This window comes from Scyliorhinus canicula, chromosome 21, assembly GCF_902713615.1.
Source record: "Scyliorhinus canicula chromosome 21, sScyCan1.1, whole genome shotgun sequence".
In the NCBI taxonomy this organism is placed as follows: Eukaryota; Metazoa; Chordata; class Chondrichthyes; order Carcharhiniformes; family Scyliorhinidae; genus Scyliorhinus; species Scyliorhinus canicula.
Window position 1 is genome coordinate 35,462,616 of NC_052166.1, and position 15,030 is coordinate 35,477,645.

General features: G+C 46.6%; 1 protein-coding gene across 1 annotated transcript in view; it reads right to left on the reverse strand.

The window, feature by feature from the left end:
* LOC119955647 (collagen alpha-1(II) chain-like) overlaps nucleotides 1-5,521 on the reverse strand; it is a 120,826-nt gene extending 115,305 nt beyond the window's left edge. The window contains exons 1-4 of the mRNA XM_038782068.1: nucleotides 5,470-5,521; nucleotides 2,510-2,554; nucleotides 1,704-1,757; nucleotides 149-193 (exon numbers count right to left, since the gene is read on the reverse strand). Coding sequence (XP_038637996.1) covers nucleotides 149-181 — 33 coding nt within the window. The 5' untranslated portion in view covers nucleotides 182-193; nucleotides 1,704-1,757; nucleotides 2,510-2,554; nucleotides 5,470-5,521. The remainder of the gene's footprint in view (nucleotides 1-148; nucleotides 194-1,703; nucleotides 1,758-2,509; nucleotides 2,555-5,469) is intronic.
* Nucleotides 5,522-15,030: the final 9,509 nt, after the last annotated feature.

The following is a 15,030-nucleotide window of genomic DNA, read 5'->3' on the forward strand; positions in this document are numbered from 1 at the left end:
AGGGTTCCATTCTGGCATCTTCCCGTCCAGTTATAACATCAACTGGGATCATACCAGTGCCCATCATTGAAGGCATTCAGTAATCACATTCCATTATACAAAATTCATTAACTGCTGATTTGTTATAGTAATTAATATTCAATCTTACTGGATCACCTAGTGGGCCTCTGATACCTGGCATTCCAGTCACTCCCTGAAACAGATATGGTCATTTAGTTAGGCATAGTTATAAGAAGCTTACATTAAGAATTCAAATGAACAATGCTCCAATATCTGTTCATTAATAAAGCAGATGTTGCATAATTAGTTCTTATGTTCTTATGGGTTCTGGTGTTCGGGCCGGAAAGTGGAGCTGAGTCCACAAAAGATCAGCCATCATTTCATTGAATGGCGGAGCAGGCTCGAGGGGCCAGATGGCTTACTCCTGCTCCTAGTTCTTATGTTCTAATTGACTAGTGCTCTCATACAGTCTTCAAGTACAGGTTATGTTATGCAAGAGGAAAACCCTTTAAAAGCAACTTATACCTGGCTCCAAGTCACCACTATTAATTTGAAAGCAATTTATTCCCAATCAAACCAAGCTGCTCCATTATCATTTTCCTTCTAATGATCTATCCTAACTTTACCCTCATTTATCCCATATGCCATTGCATTTATTGCCCATCAATTGTCAACAATCACGCAATAAAAGCCTATTTGTGCTAAGTTGGGATAAACTCTTCTCCATCGTACTCTGGCAGTCTGTACAGAAATATCTGCTGAATATTAACAGCAATTGTTTATCTGCTAGCTTTCTGGTAAGGTTCATTTTCAAATGTTACTAATTGTCATAAACGGATATGACAATCACAGGAGCGGGTTTCGCTCAAATTAATTTGTTTCTTTAGATAAGGACCGGAATTCTCCAGTCGTTCGCTGGCGGCGAGACTTTCTGGTCCCGCTGGCATTTTGCCCCTGCCCGCAGGTTTCCCAGTGGCCTAGGGTGGTTTCAGTAAGAATTCCCATTGACAGCAGCGGGAACAGAGAATCCTGCTGCCAGCGAACGGTGTGCCACCTCCGGCTGTCGGGAAACACGTGGCTGGAAGGCAGGAGAATCCCGTCCAAGAAAACACAAAGAGTGAACTTGAATTAGGGCAAAGCATGTGAGAACAGGAGAGTAACTGAGAAATAGTGAGCACAACATAGTCAATGAGGAAAATAGGAAAAAGAATCAAGATAGGTTCTAGACTGGAAAACGACACAACTTTATGAAATAAACGGGAACTGTTGCAAATTCACTCAGCAGAACGTTAGCAAACATGACAACAGATCATTAGACAACTTCCTGGAACAATACATTTTATAAACCAACTGTGGGTAGACCTATTTGAGATCTAGTATTGTGTAGCAAGGCAATGTTAATTATTAATCTTATAGTAAAAGATCTACTGGAAAATAGTGACCATAATACAATTGAATTCCACAGTAGGTTTGAAAGCAACATACTCCCATCACAAACAAGAGTCTTAAACTTAAACAAAGATAAGTACGTAAATATTAGGGAGAGCTGGCTAAGGTTGATTTGGTACACATAGTAAAAGATATGGCCGTATATAAGCAATGGGAAACAAAAAGAAAAAGTCAAAATGCTCAACAAAATATTGCATTTACTTTAAGCACTTAAATTGCTAGACATGCTCAAAGTGATATTTGTGCAGTTTTACCCTTGGACCTTCAGAACCAGGCTCTCCTCTTGATCCAGGTGGCCCAACTTCACCCTGGAAAACGCATTCAGAATTACTGCTCTCATACATTTATGACAATTCTTTGTTGTTTTAACCTTGCCTAAAATTTTAGGCTTATATTAAAATTTTAATGGTTAAATTTAAATTTCAGATCATGCATCAGGAGTGGAAAGCCAAAAATCCTAATTATAAATTAAAAGGAAAATTGGGCAATTCAGCAGTTACAATACAAAAACCCAAAATGGACCCGATTTTCATTTGCCAATACATGTAAATCAATGCAGAATCAAAAGATTTAATGTCACTGCCAATTGGTAAATTTAACATTGACCTGACATTGAAGCAATTTCATTTTAATTTTACCTCATAGAAGAAAATTAGTTTCATAAGCTCAAAGGGGCATAGAATAATCTTGAGTGGTGTTGGGTGGAATGTCTGTTCTGTCCCCTGACCAATATGCGGTGATATTGGAGCCAATGAAACTAAATATGTGAAGGGTGATGTAGGGGGCATGTAACACACTGTCGTTGCCACACCAGCCATTTTGTCTAATGCCAAGACAAACTACTACTACAATGCACCTCATCCACTTTACAACAACACCAGTGCTCTGAAGTCCAACGTTTCTTCTTATTATGAAGGGCCAATTATATTGAATGACTCATTCAACCAATTTAGAACTTTTTTTTAAAGAAACAAGTCATGAGGTCTGATTGAAAACTTTAAAGAGGTGGATTATATTTAGTGGAGACAGAATAAAGTATTTTTTAAAGTCTTCTACTTACAGCTTTTCCCCTTGTACCAGGAAGTCCTTTAAATCCAGGCTGGCCCTTGTGAATAAAGTAAAAGATATAGGCGTAACTTATTAACCAGCAGTGAGCAAGGGGAAGAGAGCATAGAGAAGAGACAACTAATCCAAATAGATTTGCGCACAGGTTGCTAATTATCTAGAAATGAAAATGCAATGTGCTAACTTACTCGACCCAGTTAACTTCGTACATGGATTGAGAAATTGACAACACCTTTTAATTCTGTGTCCACAATATACAAAGTAAATCTCATTTGCTGTTAAGAGTGAAACCTGGCTTGATGGATCTAACCTTTTTTTAGAAGCCTGGAAGAAAGTTACTGAACAAATTCACAGAAGTCTGCGACAAACTTTTATACAAGAATAAAATATTAATTAAAACAAGAGTGAACTATATTACACCAGTCAAAAAAGGTGGGATTCTCTAATAATGGGGCTATGTCCCCACGCCGGCGAGAAAAGCGGCGCCAACCACTCCGGCGCCGATGGTCCCCGATAATGGGGAATGCTCCCCTTCCTAGGGGGCTAGGTCGGCGCTGGAGTGGTCTCCACAGCTCCACCCGGCGCGGAACGGCTGTTGCGAGTTCGCTCATGCGTGGAACGGCCGGTGCAATTACACGCATGTGCGCTACGGCAGGCGTAATTCCGCGCATGCGGGATGGTTCACTTCTCCGCTCCGGCCCCCGGGCAATATGGCGGAGACCTACAGGGGCCCGGCGCGGAGGAACATAGGCCTGCAGATCGGTAGGCCCCGATCGTGGGCCAGGCCACCGTGCTCCCCCCCCCCCAGGACAGCCCCCGCAGACACACCATCCAGGTCCCACGCCGGCGGGACTCGGTCGAACCCAGTCCGTCGGGGCCCGAAGAATTGTCGGGGGGGGGGGGCGCTTTCAACGGCCCCCGACCTGCGCGGCGGGAATCCCGCGGGTGCCTGAGAATAGGCGGGGGAGAATCGGGAAGCCGGAATCGGGGTGCGATTCCCGCATCCCCCTGGGGATTCTCTGACCCGGCACGGGGTCGGTGAATCCCGGCCCATAATGTAAACCCAAGAAAACCATTTAAATTACCGCTATTCCTATACAGCATCAATGTCTTTGCAGATGAATAAACCAATGAAGATTTACCACTGGCTTAACACACAAAGGCTTCTTGCTTGCAACAAACATAGTTTCACATGGTTTTCTTTCGTTGTATTCCTGAGCATTCACTTGATTCTTCTCATCCAACACGTTTCTCTCCCCAAGACACTCTAAAACACTGTTTCTTTAATTGCACAGCAAACAAATGAGTTCCCGAAACTCATTCTTCCAGTACAACTTCTGCTAAAGTCCCAGAACTGATTATTCAGTTAACGACTGTCTCACTGGCATTGCTATTTTTCTTCGCAGAAAGCTTCATATCCCTTTCTTCTCCCTCTGATACACACACTGAACACACCCTCACTAAACTCCTGTCGTTTCTGTGTCAATGCCACTGGATCAGTAGGCAACAGTAACATTTTGATGCTTTTTTTGTTTTTTCAGCTCATTTTAACCCATCTCTTTACCTTCAGGGGTTGCAAAACCTCATTAAAATTCTAAATACATGAACAAACCCAAAATACCTGAAACCTTTAGCCATCAGTCTACCCAGATACCAAGGTTCAAAACCTAAATCAAACTGAAACCTTTTATTTAAACCTTTCTTAACGTACAAGTGAATATTTTATATAATTCAACTTAAAGGGCATGATTTAACCACTGTATTATGCCTGGCGTGCACCTGGGCAAATAGTGGGAAAGACTAAAATTGAGATTCGCGGTGGATACGAACCAGTTTGCAATTCATCCGGCCCGCCTCCAATGGCGAGTTCACGATCTCGCCTAAAGATGGCGAGAATATCATTGACCCTCATTTTCATTCACTTCAATCTCATTAGCGAAATTGAAGTCGAATGCAGTGGCCTCTCGAGAATTATCCGACTCGCCAGCGAGAAATCATGCAGCCGTTGTTTAATACTCCTTTTTAAAAACGTAAACCGGTGCGATGGCATCGGAGGGGAAGTGAGGAGGCCCTGTTTAGGCCCTGCCTCTCCAGCTGGCACATTGAGGTTGCACAGAGTGCTTTTTAATCAGGCAAGAAATGGTATGTGTGCAGCTGGTGAGTTTCATACAGCCTTTCCTGCCTGATGCAGCACTCGGTGCAGTTTTGGGAAAATTCTGCCCCATGTGTTTGGAGCTCCCAGAAATGGCAGGTGCTCTATGTCGCTGGCAGTGCATTTGTTTCTTTTTAAATTTTGGAACATTTACAGGCACTTCTCACATATTCACTCTACCCTTTCCCTCCCCCTATGGTACATTGTTTCATTCAGTTTTGGCACTTTCCCTGATTTTTCTGTCCGTGATTGTGACCAGACTCTCCATTTTACAGCAGGTTATGAACAGACCGATGGTTTAAAATTCCAGTGGCCTCATGGGGTCAATAGTGTTAATGCAATAAACCATCAGCCACTCAGCTCAATGTAACCACCCTTCTCCAAATGACAGCTTTTTCGCTTTCGAGAGCAGAAAGTAAGAGTAGAATAGACCTGCTGTGAATTGTACCTGGGAATAAAGCCGAGAAGGCATATCTCATATAAAAGGTAGTAGGGAAAATACACCGGGTGGGAATTTGTGGCCCTTCCCACCGGCGGGATCTTCCGATCCTGCCAAAGGCCTCCCCCCCCCCCCACCCACCTCTTCATGTGGCAGGTTCCCCGGCGGGGGCATGGGCCAGCCACACAAAACACAGTAGACATCTGAGGGACTGGAAGATTCCGTCAGCGGCGAATGATGAGCCGCCTCCGCAGCTGGAAAACATCTCGCGTGGAGGCCGGAACATTCCACCCATCAATTATTTTTCAATAAATCATCCAAACAGTTCAAATAAAATTTACAAAATACTTCTCCAAAGCCATACCTGATGCCCCCTCCTTCCTTCAAGCCCCCTTCTTCCATTTATGCCTTGTGGTCCCTGAAACAAGACTTGTACTTCAGATGTTTGGCTTTAACAACGAAAAATAACATTCCACATGGACATTTGATTGAAGGGAGATTTCTTTTGAAAATTGAGCTTAAATATTCAGGTCTACCTTTAGAAAAGAAGCAATCATTGACAGTTACTATACCTGAGAGCCCCGAGGGCCAGGTAACCCTGGCAACCCAATCTCCCCCTGTTGAAAACAGAAGGAAAATAAATATGAGCCTGTCTGTCCAAAGTACTATCCTATTGAAGTTCTGTCGTAATGCTGTGGGCAACATAATGACTATAGACAAAAGGTGAAACCATAAAAAACACAGCCTCATTATCAGTAAGGTAAAGGCAGAATAATCGCTACAAGTATGGCCGGGGAACTGCCTGTATGGGGAGGAATTAGAAGGAAGATAAACCAGTTAGGATAGGATGGTATGGATTAATGGCCAGCTGAAGCAAAGAATTTTCAGAGGTTTTCGATAACAGGGTGGAAGGAAGTAGGTAGGGAGCTCCAGAAGACAAGGATCAGTGACTAAAAGGCTTGATTTTTGCAGAGTGGAGGAGTTCCACAGATATACTAAAAATGGCGGGTGGGACTGGGTTACGACATTCTTGGTTCAATTTCCAGGACTCCCAGTGTTTGGCAGCATGGGATACGGGCGCGGGCTGATGAACGGGGCAAGCCCACACTCTGCATCCCTAACCTGGCCAGCTCCTTTGTACGGATAGGCAACTCCTAGCCCCCGCAATGTTTGTAGAGTCAGGCCTGCTTTTCAAGGACTCATGGCCACTCTGAGATATTATGAACCATAGTTTGGATGAGGGAATGTTTTGAAAGGTCAGTCCCCTGTGCTAATCTATACCCCTCCACCCACCTCCAGCAAGATAAAGAGTCAAAAATTCAAGTAATATTTTCCCCTGGGTGCAACTGTTTCAATGAATAATGGATGTCTGGGTCCTCAGCCAAGCCATTCTTTATCTTAGATACATTTTGACAATTGCACAATATTTAATTATAACAGATAAAGCGATGTCAATTCTGCTATCGATATTTTAAAGGTCTAGATGATTGACACTTTTAGTAAAAGTGTACTTTTAAAAGAAAGTTATGAATAAAAGACTGTTTCCAAAAACTTTTCCACAATGCAATTGTTATCATAGGATGCATTGGTTCCGTAGAGAGCTTATACTAGATTAATAGACATGGAATTGCCGTATGTTGGCAATGGATGAGGGGGGGGGCGGAAAGTGAGGGGTGATTTCTAGAGGGCCTAATATTAAATAAAGCAACTGGGATAAACTAGATATGTTTTTTTACAATAATGGTTTCACGATCATCATTAGACTTTTAAGTCCAGATTATTTTATTGAATTAAAATTTCACCATTTTGTAAGGTGAGAATCGAACCAGGTCTCCAGAACATTACTGTACGTTTCTGGATTACTAGTCTGGCGACAATTCTATTTCGCCACTGCCTGTCCGTCAGCCCTCAGCAATGTGGTTGACTCTTAAATGCCCTCTGAAATGACTTACTTCAAGGACCATTAGAGGTGGGCAATAAATGCCGACTCAACCAGGATCACACATCCCATGAATGAATTTTTGAAAAAAATCAAACAGCCCCCACTGGTTGCCTACGAACTATTTCTGAAGGCGGTGGGCCCAACTCCAGTTTACACACAGCCACCCCCAAACCCCGAAACAAAACTCCCACCCTTGCAGGTACGGTCTCCCGAGGTAGATGCGCTGAGCTGGGGAATTTCCTGATCCCCCGCTCTCAGACACTGGGATGAAAATCCAGCCTGAAATGAGGGATCACGGATAGTGAAATGGAGGGAGGGTGGATCTGTAATGACACTGTGAGCTGAGCAAAGAACCTTGTCCAACTAAGGGAAGTCACTTCATTCGCCTTGAATAGCTGTTCTAGAAACCACGTGGTTACAAAAATTCCCCTGGAGATTTTCATCAAACCGTGCCTATTGTTGAACACTTGGCATCTTCCATATTCTGGCTAAGAAGCACCTTTCCAGACTTCAATTCAGCATCATCTTGCTTAAAATGTGCACAGGTGGCCAACAGATGGCAGAGCTGAACCAAACTGGTTCTGGAATTACTTCCAAACTTATAATGTATTTTTGAAGATTGTTTCCTGTGGACGTCATGTGTTATGTCTTTTATTGTATTCAACTAATTTGCAGATATAAACTGGAGCATCCGCCTCAATTTGGCTGCCTCAGATTTTATATTTTAATGTAGAGGCTAAAATTTCTGATTAAACTTTTGGGAAAGTCTGTCTGCCAGAAATTATCAGGTATAGGAAGCTTTAAAAAAAACACAGCTGGACGTAGAAATCAAGCACCGAAGGAGGTCATTTATAAGCCATTCTGGCGCTGCCTCAGAACTGTTCTCCTGCTCTTTCCCCATATCCTCCGACATATTTTTCCTTCAAATGTTATGCTTGCACATTCTAATTTTGTTCACAAACCAGTAGAAATAACCTCTCATCCTTTCCCCTCTCAAACCCTTCTTCTGTCATAGCTTAATCTGCCGCTGAAGCCTTGAAACTATCACCCACACTGGCCTCTGTTATCAGGATTACTCCCTAATTTCACATCCTCTGGATCAAAGACCTAAATATTGGTCAGAATGGATAACAATTATTGCAAGTCTGATAGTAGCATAGAGCATAGTCAAATTTACATGAATGTATACCAATTAATGCAAAGGCAACAATGAATGTCTTGTGTACCTCAGAGCCATTCACACCTGGCACACCCTTGTGCCCCAGAGGTCCTTCTTTGCCCTGTAGATAAAGAATAAACATGATGATTCTGGAATATTTTAAAGTAAGATACCAGGCAGGATTCTCCGCTGCCTTCCACCAGTAGCAGAGTTCCTGAGGCAGCGGGGAATCCCGTGACGAGCAAAAAAATGGGATCGGTGCCGATCCCATTCTGATGTTCCGGTTCCCCCACAACCAGCGGCAATGAGCTACACGCCCCGCACTGATGGGAGGATGAAAATGGGTAATTTTTATACTTTCGCATCTGATTAATGGGCTGAACACAAGAGGCGGGATTCTCCGACCCCCCCCCCCCCCCCCCCCCCCCCCCCCGGCCGGGTCAGAGAATCGCCGGGGGAGCGCCGTGAATCCCGCCCTGCCGCTCCGACACCAGCTGCCGAATTCTCCGGTCCTGGTTTTTTGGCGGGGGCGAGGATCGCAGTGCGCCGGTCGGGGGCCGTTGGCAGTGCCCCCCCCCGGCGATTCTCCGATCCCTGATGGGCCGAGCGGCCGCCCGTTTTTGGCCAGTCCCGCCAGCGTGAAATATACAAGGTCTGTACTGGCGGGAGCTGGCTCTGAGGGCAGCCTGCGAAGTCCTCGGGGGGGCGCGGGGACATCTGGCCCTGGGGGGACCTCCACGGTGACCTGGCGTGCGATCGGGTCCCACCGATCTGCGGACGGGCCTGTGCTGTGTGGGGGCACTCTTTCCCTACGCGCCGGCCTGTGTAAAGCTCTGCCATGGCCGGCACGGAAAAGATACCCCATCCGCATGCGCAGGAATGACACCAGCGGTTCTGGGAACACGCTGGCGCTCCTGCACATGCGCAAACTTGCACCAGCCGGCAGAGACCCTTTGGCACCGGTTGGCGTGGTGGTGCCAATCACTCCAGCGCCGGCCTAGCCCCTGAAGGTGCGGAGGATTCCGCACATTCCGGGCGGCCCAACTCCGGAGTGTTTACGCCACTGTTTGGCGCTGGTACTGCCCGCCTGCTGGATACTGGAGAATCTAGCCAATGATTCTCCATGCCTCTGTAATGCTCCGACTCTCTGGGACAGGATTCAGGCAGGCATGGATTGGTACAAGTCTTTTTCAGTATGGCTCTGACGCGGCGAATCAAGGGCTAATTATTTAACGTAGATGCCCCCAAAGTCCATCGGAAGATGTCTCTCTCCCCGTAATGCAAACCCTGTCTACCCCACTCCCAGGTCTCCCATCAGATCCCACCATCAGACTCTCCCCATGAGAGAAACCCATCAGCTCCCCCATCAGAGACCCCCCATAACAGAGAACCCCCATATCAGAGAACCCCCATATCAGAGACCCGTCCATATTAGACCCCCCATATTAGAGACCCATCCATATCAGTGACACCCCACATCAGAAACACCCTATATCAGAGATCCCCCATACAGAGATCTCCCATATCAGTGACACCCCACATCAGAGACCCCCCATATCAGAGATCTCCCATCTCAGAGATCTCCCATATCAGTGACACCCACATCACAGACTCCCCCCCCCCCCCCCCCCCCACATATCAGAGACCTCCCCCCCCCAAATTAGAGACCTCTGCCATCAGTCACCCCTGCCTGGAAGCTGAAGGGCAGTTCAGGCAGACACAGTGACAAATCACTGCTTTTTCACTTACCTGCCCCTGTCACCAGCTGCCTCAGACAGAGGTGCAGGAAGCAGCAGCTGCTATTTCATAGAAAGCCAAAACCACAACACAAGGCTTTAAAACCCCTCAGATCATTTGATCTGTGAGACTTCTATTCACTTTCAAAGAGAAATAGCTTTAAGTAGGCAGCAATTGACAGGGTAATAGCTTACAGACAGCCAGGTGTCTGAATTCTTCAGTTTCATTTCCCTTCATGTTTGGTGCATCTCAAGTACCCTGGGTGAGATTCTCTGTTGGCGGGATCCTCCGCGTTGCCGGCAGTGCACTCAAGCCCGCAAATCGAATTTCTCGATGGCCTGAGGGTGCCCACAATGGGAAACCCCATTGGCGGCTGCGGGACAGAAGATCCTGCTGCCAGCTGGGACAGAATTCCGCTTCTTTTGTTTATAAACGTCTAGGAGATAAGTGCTTTCATTACTCTTTTCTCAGCAGAAAGCACTGAACTGCTTTTGATGTGGTGATGGCCTGTTCATCATAGCTAGATTATGGTTAAGGGGTCTCTGATATGGCGTCTCTGATGGGAGAGCCTATGATATGCGAATCTCTGATAGGAGTGTGATGGAGTCTCTAATATGGGTGTCTCTGAAATGGGGGTCTGATGGGAGATTTAATGGGGGCGGAGAATCAACCTCATAGAACATAGAACATAGAACAGTACAGCACAGAACAGGCCCTTCGGCCCTCGATGTTGCACCGAGCAATGATCACCCCATACTCAAACCCACGTATCCACCCTATACCCGTAACCCAACAACCCCCCCCTTAACCTTACTTTTTAGGACACTACGGGCAATTTAGCATGGCCAATCCACCTAACCCGCACATCTTTGGACTGTGGGAGGAAACTGGAGCACCCGGAGGAAACCCACGCACACACGGGGAGGACGTGCAGACTCCGCACAGACAGTGACCCAGCCGGGAATCGAACCTGGGACCCTGGAGCTGTGAAGCAATTGTGCTAACCACTATGCTACCGTGCTGCCCATGCGTGTGTGCTGTGGGGGCAGATGACCCAGAAATTCCTGTGGTGAGGGGGATGATGGTGGTGGTGGGGGGGAGGGGGGGGGGGGAGAGGAAACCCCTACTTGTCAGCGGGTGGAGGCAGGATTTCCGATGTGTGTGGGGTAGGGGGCAAGCTGCTGGATCTCAGTATCTGGCCACTCACTCAAAATGGTGGCCCGATTGAGAACGGAATCCCTTGAGCTGCCTGCCACGCATGAATGTATCTGTTGAATGAGAGTGAATTGCTCCTGGGTGCTGCTCCTTGCGCTATCGCAGACCAGGAGCGATTCTACTTTGGTGGGAGAACTTAGGGCTGGATTCACTGTTTTTGAGCCAACATGCGGAGGATCTGTGGCATTTTACATTTTAAAAATTGGCACCGGCCCCTCACCAATCCTGTGACCGGTGAGGGGCTAGCAGCCACACCACATAAAACTCCCGGCTCGCATGATAGAAACGGCTGGAGAATGGCCGGGTCTGTGGCTGCGCATGCGCGTGGCGACCACCTGCTGAGGTCGTGCCGTAAAACATGGCACCGGCCGTGCACGCACCCGACCTGCCAGATAGTGTCCCCCTGATCACCACCCACCAGTCCACCCAGCCCTCACAAAAGCCCCTCCCCCCAGAAGCTGCAACCCTCCCCCCACCCCCCAGTCCACAGCCTCCATGCCGGGTTCCTGACCGCTGAGACCACAAGTCAACTGCGCGGCATGGGAATTCGGCCCATAGCGGGGGCTGGGCATCGGGGGAGGGCCTTCAGGTGATGCGCTAAGGCCGCCCTTATGGTATGCGCCACGCAACGCGATGATGCCATTTTGTAGGGGGCAGAGCATACAAAATCTGTTTTCGACATCAAAAAGGATTCTCCGCCCGATCGCAGATTACTAAATTGGCGTCGGAGAATGGTGAATGCCGCCCATAGTCTCCCAAACTGAGAATTCTTTTCATGCTTCCTTTTAATGTAAGTCATATCCCAGCAGACCCAAACAGACTACTGCTTTGGCAGTAGGTTACTAAAACCACAGAGAACTTAAATATGATTTACTAATCCAAAGCACACATACTTAATACTTGGCACTATTTATTTCCTCGATATGCAAAAATGTACACACCATCAATCCTGGCAGTCCTGGTGCTCCTATTAATCCAAACTCTCCCTGAAAAACAAATTTAAATTAAATAGTCATCATTAGAGCTGATTACCACAGAAATATTTAAGGCATCCAATCAATTAATGTTTTATAATTGTGTTAACAATTTCCCTAGAACCAACGTTTGAGCACAGGAAACCACGTTAAATTGAACCCTAAACATTTTATAAACATATAAAGTGTAAGTTAGGTAAGAAGGATAATGTTAGGCCTATTAAGGCCCCAAAGTAAAATCCTATTATAGAGACAGAGGACATGGATAATGCATAACATAAGTATTTGCATCTGCCTTCACAAATCCGCTAAGGCTGGGGTTTTTCAGCCCCCCTTCTCTTCACCGCTGCGACGGATTTCCCACGGAGGATCCAGCGAGCTATTGGCCTCTGGTATTATCATCCAGACCCACTGAAGTCAATGGCAATTTGCGTGTCTCATTATCCCCGCCGCTGGGGAACCCGCCTCAGGAATTGCCTTTGACGAGACCGGACGATCCCGCCAGCGGGACTGGCCGTGCGATCTGGCTGGAATGCATCCCAGGCTGTCTAAATAAGCAACGGCAGAAATAGGAGGAGCATTTGCCACTACCTTGCGACCGTTTTTTGCATACGGGACTAGCACCGGAAGGGCTACTATTGTTATACCATGATTCAAGAAGGAGGAAGGGGTAAACCAGAAAACTACAAGCCAGTCAATCTGGCATTGGTTGGAAAAGTTGTGATTGTTCACTGCAGAACAGATAAGGTTAAGAGGTGACCTCATGGAGGTTTGCAAGATGGTGAGAGGTTTTGATCGAGTAAACAGAGAAAAACTGTTCCCATTGATGAGAGGCTCAATAACCAGAGGTCGTAGATTTGAAATGATTGCAAAAGATCCAGAAGGACGATGTGAAAGAATTCTCTCACTCCGAATTGACAGGATCGCCCCGCGCCCCCCCCCCCCCCCCCCCCCCCCCAGGGGCCCGCTCGCGTCGCCGATCCCACCGGCAGCAGAGGTGGTTCAAACCTCGGCGGTGGGAGAGGCCTCCCAGCGGCGGGACTTCGGCCCATCACGGGCCAAAGAATCGCCGCAGGGAGCTCGCCGCTCGACGTGGCGCGATTCCCGCCCCCGCCAATTCCCGGGTGGTGGAGAATTACTGCCACGGCAGGGGTGGGATTTTCGGCGGCCCCGGGCGATTCTCCGACCCTGTGTGTGGTTGGAGAATTTCGCCCAATGTGTCGATTGGCAGCCTGAATTTTTAATTTCTGTGTTCTACTTGGATTATGGATGACTATGGCTTATTATCCAGCCTTTTGACACACTTAAGAACATCACATAATGTATTAACACTTTGTGGTGGCCTAAGTCTGCCCAGCTGTAGGTGAGAAACTTCTGCAGTGCACAGTGGAAAATCACGATTAGCATGTTGTCAGTATTATAGAACCATAGAATTCCTGTTCCTTTAGTTGAGAAGGTGGTCATTTGGCCCATCGAGTCTGCGCTGACCCTCTAAAAGAGCACCCTATCTCATCTCGACCCACTCCCCTGCCTTATCCCTGTGTAGTGATATGCATCACTGTGTATACACAAGGGGTTAATGTAAATACACTACAACTAAGGAACCACTAGAGGGAGCACCTCTATATATGTATATATGTATATATACATAGACAAACAGGAAGTCAGGGCACTCTTCGCAGGAACGGCAGCTGGTGAGCAGCACACAGACAGGCAGCTCAGATGTAACATAGTGTAAGCGCTGGAGAGAGAACAAACTCATACAAATAAAGCATCTACTTCAACTGTAAGACTACTAGCTTTATTCAGACACAAGGAATAATACACCCTGTAACCCCATAACCCCCCCTAACCTGCACATCTTTGGACACTAAGGGGCAATTTTATCATGGCCAATCCATCTAACCTGCGCATCTTTTGGACTGTGAGAGGAAACCGGAGCACCCAGAGGAAATCCACACAGATATGGGGAGAGGGAGAAAACTCCACACAGTCACCCAAGGCCGGAATTGAACCTGTGTCCCTGGTGTTGTGAGGCAGCAGTGCTAACCAATATACCACATTGCCACCATTACCTCAGTAGCTGAGGTCCTTCGCCACCAGCTGTACTTGGGACGTTCAGGCCAATATATCAACCTTTAAAATATTCATCGCTGCATATGAAATATTTCACTTTAATCCACAGTACAGCCAGGAGAGGGCATTTAAAGTTTCCTGAGTGTGGCACGAGGTATAAATGAGACACCACTGATTTTACCATTCAGTCACCTGTTCTAAGATACCGTGAGCTAACTTGTCACTAAGTGTATCCCCTTCCCATTTGGCAAGAATAAAAATAAAAAGGAATTGGAGAAAGAATAAGAAAGGAACCTATCAAGAAGGAAAGAAAGAACAAACATTTGTACAGGGCCTTTTACAATGCTGAGATGCTCCAAAGTACCTTATAGACAATGAAGTACTTCTCAAGTGCATTTTTTATTTTATTGTTATACCTGGCAGTCTAACAGCAGTGAGATAATAACCAGAACGTCAGTTTTAGTGATGTTGGTTTAAGGATAAATATTGGCCACAACACCAGGGGGAACTTGAAATGAAATGAAATGAAATGCCGCGCATTTCTTCAAAATACTGATGTGTAGCCGTATTTATTATCTTATCCAAAAGACAGATCCTCTAACAGTGCAGTACACCCTCAACAACACTCTGTTACATCAACCTTGCTTTTGTGCTCAAGGTCAGGATTTTGTGTTGTAACCCCTTTATCAGCATCAAATGGAGATTCCGACCACAGAATTGTGCAGGTAGGAGGCACCCAACAATGGCTTTCCCAAAATTGACCAATTAGTGGGTAGAGGACACGTTGATCTTGCAATTAAGCGTGGTGAGTGGACTCTCAAA